General features: G+C 32.2%; 1 protein-coding gene across 2 annotated transcripts in view; it reads right to left on the reverse strand.

Moving 5' to 3' along the window:
• Window positions 1-4216, reverse strand: part of TECRL (trans-2,3-enoyl-CoA reductase like) — a 115750-nt gene extending 111534 nt beyond the window's left edge. Inside the window, exon 1 of one of the 2 annotated variants that reach the window (XM_038556192.1) lies at window positions 3843-4216. In XM_038556192.1, the coding sequence (XP_038412120.1) occupies window positions 3843-4076 (234 nt within the window). In that variant the 5' untranslated portion in view covers window positions 4077-4216. The remainder of the gene's footprint in view (window positions 1-3842) is intronic. The other variant, XM_038556191.1, reaches the window with a different exon arrangement.
• Between the last annotated feature and the right edge of the window lie 1784 nt (window positions 4217-6000).

Below are 6000 nucleotides of genomic sequence, written 5' to 3' on the forward strand. Positions count from 1 at the left end.
CAAAAGCCCCCAAAGAAAAAGTGACAATTAAGCAGAACTAAAGAAGACACCGAATAACTTTATGTAGGAAATGATATCCTCTGACACGGTTTAGCAGGCTAGTCCTGGTGGCTGCATAAGGAATATACTGAGGATGCTAAGAACAGAAGTAGAGGAAAGATTTAAGAGTGCTAAGCAGTAGAGGTGGTGAAAATATGTCAGTTTGGATATATTTGAAAATATCACTGAGAAGATGGATTGTATGTGCGGTGTGAGATTAAGATATGAGTTACGATGCCTCTAAGTGTTTGGCTTGAGGTATTTGAAGGATGTAGTTGCCACTTATTGACTTGGGAAACTCTGTGATAAAATTTCAGGGTAAGACCAAGTGCTCAGTTTTAGATATAGTAGGCTTGAGATGCCTAGTAAACATCAAGATAGATGGATAGGTAGTATATAAATAGATACATAGATAGACACATAGGTAAGTAAATACATAGATGTTTACATATTTAGACAAGTGCATTTGCAGCTCAGGAGAAAAGGAGAAGCTGTAGTTACACATTTATAAGTCATCAATAGATAATATTTAAAGCTATCAATAGATAATATTTAAAGCTATCAGACTCAATAAGGTGAATGAATAAAGATGGGGAGAAGTTCTGATAACTGAGTTAGTGACAGTCCACACCCAGTTAAGTCAGACGATGAAGCAGCAGCAAAAGGAAAGGGAGAAGCAATGAAGTAAGTTTTTAAAATACGCATCTATTGTTCCGAAACTCACATAACAAAAAGTGTTTTAAAGAGGAGGGCATGCTTATCAGTGGCAAATGTTACTGATACACTAAAGTATTGACCTTTGGGTTCAACAAGGAAATCTAACATTGCCTCACTGGTGATCTTGGCCAGTTCAAACTCTTGACAGTTTACAAAGGAAAATGCCTGAATGGAGTAGGTTTAGGCTAGAATGAGAAGAGAGAAATGTGGATAGGGAATATGAACAGGATGAAAGTTATTAGAGAAATGGGACAGAAGCTGAAGGTAGTGAAGGCAAGAGGTTTGGGTTTGTTTCTTTGTGGTGTGTGTGTGTGTGTGTGTGTGTGTGTGTGTGTAATACTAAATAAAAGAACATGATTCAGTATATCTTCTTTAACCCCAGGAATTCTATGAATGTTTCTGTTTCATGACTATCTTCAGTAGATATCTTGTCCATTTGAAATTTAAGTTATAGGATCTGGATGCAAACTAAATCTCTACTATTACTAAAATACTTACATTCCACTCAAGGTATTTGAGTATTTATATATGACCAAAGCATTATGAGAATCATGTCAATGGACAATTATCAAGAAATAAAATTTAAACTCTGTGCCGGTATTACAAAACTCCTCACTTAATTTTCTCTTGAATATTTATGCACATTAATTTTATTACTCCAAATGATTATTAAAACTAAAAATATATACCTTGTCCCTGTTGTGTTCAAGGCACTATGCTAAGCAGGTTACACATAGTGTTCCTACTTTTCACTCTAAGCTTACAAAATAGATTTTATTAACCTATTTTCTAAATAAAGGTCCTGTCGATCAGCAATTCATTCACTTGCCTGAGCCTTGATAAATATGATTGATGCAGCTGGGATTTGGTCCAGATATACTTAGTTCCAAAGTACATGACCTTTAACTTTTACTGCTTCATAACACAATACTAACTGAAAGACAGGGACTAAGTCATAAGCAACACTTATTTAGTATACTGAGTAGAGCCAAGTACAATGAAAGACATTTCACATGACCTTACTGTCAATATAGCTGTTACTTTGTCTAAGAAAACCAGTATCTCAAACAACAAACAAAATCAATCTTTCTCATGTTTACAAATTCGAACTTGTAGGAGTCATGGAGCAAAAAAATGTAAATTAATTCAGTTTTTTTTTTCTTTTAAATGTCTTTCATTGTTGAGATAATTAATCAAATGACAAAACTAAAATGAGGCAAAGCAAAATCCATTTCTGACAAGTCAAACACCTCTATGTTGCAAGTTGTACATCATATGGTGTTCATTGTGCAATAAAGGCCAGTGTGGAATCCAGAAGTAATCCCCTACTTGGCCTAGCAGAGTTTTCCCAAAGGTTTGCCACTGGGAATCCAATTACCAGGATTCTTTTTTTTTTTTTTTTTTTAAACCAGGACTATTCAAATGTAAGCAAAATTTCTAAATCAAAATTCCTAAGCCAAATCCTTATCTCTAAAGAATGCTGGCTTTCTGCATGCTTAATTTTTTTTTTGCAATTTAAGTAGTAACTGGAAATGTAAACCTCCATGTTTTACTTTCAAGGATAATTTCAATATAAAAATTTGAATGTAGGAGGAAAATAATTAGCAGCCCATTAGCAATTTCTCGTTACTTTAAGTTGTATCTCGCATCAAATCAGAAAGGATGCAAAAACCAGTCGCAGTCTAGAATCTTGGTGTATGAAATCCTTGATCAGCTTAATATCCACTCCATTCAGTACCTTATTTCCTTTAATTGTATTTTTCTTATAAGTTTTGAATTTTTAAGAGTGAGATAATGCAAATGTCAGCAAATTCTGGATGATTTTTTTTTGTCTTATTCCTGTATGATATTTAAAAAATACAAAAACTCTATTAAGATATGAAATAGAAGTAAGTTATAACATGCATGAAATTAATAAGTTAAAATTCTACTATTAGTAATATATATTTCTCATTTATATATGACTAGTGGAAACAGAAAAAGAATGATTTAGAATTGCATAGAAATAGTTCTAAATCTCTTGCATTCCACTTATGACCTGTGTGAACTTGTAAAAGTTCTTTATCTTTTATTTCTATCTGTAAATAATAGTTAATATTACTCAACTAATAGGTTGGTACAGTGTTAGAATTATTAAGTAAGAAATTATGTATCATCTACAATTAGAAGCAGTAAACATTTTGTCTCTGTCCCTTTTATCTAGAAACATAGCTAAAGTATAGTTAAAGGAAATCAGTGGTTGAATTTTATTTTAAGAACAATAGCAAAAACTTTTTTATAATGTCTTTGTAGCAAAATAAGTGAAAATACATCATCTTTAAAATATCAATCTTTCTCAAAAAATTAAATTACTAGTGACTGTTCAAACTTAAAAACTGAAAATGTTTGAAATACTGTATTCACATATGTATATCCACAATGTGTTATTTATTTATTTATTTATTTATTTATTTATTTATTTATTTATTTATTTATTTATTTTCTAACCCAGGAAGTGCCTATCATGCCTGAGAGAAATGTCTGTGATATGAAAATAAAAGTGTAATGTATTAAGCAAGACTTTTTTTTAGGAACTTAAATACTGTAAATTTGAAATAAGTAAAGTTTTTGTAAAGAGTGAAATGTTCCTTTTTCAGATAATTAACTCTAAATAACCTTTAAATGATTAGACTTTACCATATATGCTAAATAGCATTTACTTCAGTAAATTTAATGCCTTTTGCTTGCTATTTTCTAGGAACACTATAAAACTATGTTAATTTGAATAAGTAATGAAGTGCATGGAGAGAAAAACCTAGAGAAATTTTGTGATGTAGGCTTAAGAAGTTGAGCAAAGGAAATTTTACCCCTGGACAATGGTGACTGTTAGCAAGAAAAACAGAACCTAATAATTATTAGCTACCATTTAAACTATGAAAGATGCAGTATCTTCCACTGAAATCATATACATACTATCTATCCTACCATTCATAAACCTAACATTAAAAGCATGGAATATATTTTGATACAGACTTGTCATCATTAAATCGAACAGTAAAAAATCTTTGGGACAGATAAGAAAAATTTAATGAGCAAATAGAACTTACCTTATCCACAATGCATATCTGCTTTCTGGTGTGAGCATCAAGTATTTCAATCTCAAAGTGCACAGTTTTTGAATGTTTAACTACTGGAATTGCTTTCAGAGGGCCCGCTGAGAGCACAAGTTGAGACAAACACTGAAAGTTTCTCAAGTCATTCTTCAACATGGACCGTGCAGCCCCTCGAGAAAATACTTCTCTCCTGCGATCCGAAGCCAGGGACTTGTGCCTCCTGAACATGGTGTGAACCAGCAAGAGAATCTGTCATGTCAACAGAAGACACTTGCAAGAGCATTGCCTTTGCACCAGTTTAAATACTGCTGGTGAAACCGGGAAAGGTCAAGTGCCATGCCATTCCAAGAGTTCAGTTTTATTTAGCAGGCTTGAAAACAATGACTGATCTATTTCTATATATAACACGCTATTGTAAATTGTGGCAGCGTAGAGGATTACTTTACCAGCCTTCCGATTATTTCTTGCTTTCTCCTTTTATCTCTGCTTCTTAATATGGCCACAAGTATACAAGTATCTGAAATTCCAAAGCAAAAAAAAAAAAAAAGAGAGAGAGAGAGAAAGGGTAGAAAGAATTTTTATTATCTCTGAATTCTGTATACACTAATCTCCAAACACACATATTATTCACAGGTTCCCATTTAAATGTGTTTAAAATCAGTTTAGGGCTATCCTAGAGATAAATTTAAAAACACCTAGGGTATTATTACATAAGAAAATTTTTATAAATGCTGTCAAGATAAAGACTTGTGCATATTTCAAATATAGATATAAATCAATGTAAATATTATTAAATAATATATAATAAATGTAAATAAATATAAATATTAAACATGGTACATATTATAATCCAATACAAATATTGTATACTATATATACAAATGTGCTATATATATGATACAAATGGATGAATTCTTCACTTTGTACAGGGAATAGAAAGATGGCAAATCATCTATGAGATTAGAGTATGTAGAAAGCAATTTTATAACTGGAGGATAAAGAAGCAAATCTCCTTTCAACATTTCTGTATATCATAAACTGCTGGAAAACCTTTGAATTTATTTAGAAAGTCAGTGCTAAACACCACATTTACCACAACACTAAACTATGGCAGATTGAAATAATATCAAGAAGAAGGAAAATGTTAACCTGAGGAAGGAGGTTTGTGGAAAAGAATCCCAAGTACTCGAATAACTGGTATATCTGGTAAAGAAACAACTGAAAAATATCCAAAACATATTGTCACTGATATAAAGGGATATCACAGGAAAATATTCTGAGACGTTGGTTTTAATGATGACATGAAAAGGAAAATGATTAAAATTATAGAGGCATGTGGGACACCTGAGTGGCTCAGTCCATTAAGCGACAGACTCTTGAGTGCGTGGCTCAGGTCTTGATCACAGGATCATGAGTTCAAACCCCACTGGGTGTGGAGCTCCCTGAAAATAATAATAATAATCATAAAGAGATGAATCTATGTATCTCTATGAGGCTAAATTTATTTTTATAATAAAATAATGTATTGGTTTTTAATTTTGACCAAACATTATGCAAAAGAGATCCACTTACACATTGTTCAGTTATCATTTTCGTACTCTAGACAACCATTGTACTTAATATTTAATATTTTGAAAATATAGAAGACAAGGATATATATGTCTGTGTGTGCATTTGCATGTGCATGTATTTATAAACACACACACACACACGTGTTGTGCAATTTCCTCACCTTAGTTGTACAGGACTCCAAACTTGGAATCATCATAACTTCTCCCATTCTCCCACACTTCAGTTCTAATCCATCACAAATCAAGAACACAATCTTGTCACCATCCTATGCTACCTTCAAAACATCAATCTGAACTGTATTGCTTTTCTAAACTAGTCTCCCTGTGCCAACACTGGCCAATCTGGTATTTTAATACCTCAGCTAGAGTGATCAGAGTCTATGCTAAAGTGAATAATCTAATAATCTGCTCAGCACACTGCAGAGGCTTCCCATTTTATGGAATAAAAAAGCTAAAGTTCTTTGCAAAGGTCTGCAAAGTCTGTATAATCAGCACCTTGTTATATCTCTGATCTCATTCCTTAAACTCTCTAGAGTGAATATATATATATAACTTACATATTATATTATTTATATATAATT

Source organism: Canis lupus, chromosome 13 (assembly GCF_011100685.1).
Source record: "Canis lupus familiaris isolate Mischka breed German Shepherd chromosome 13, alternate assembly UU_Cfam_GSD_1.0, whole genome shotgun sequence".
In the NCBI taxonomy this organism is placed as follows: domain Eukaryota; kingdom Metazoa; phylum Chordata; class Mammalia; order Carnivora; family Canidae; genus Canis; species Canis lupus.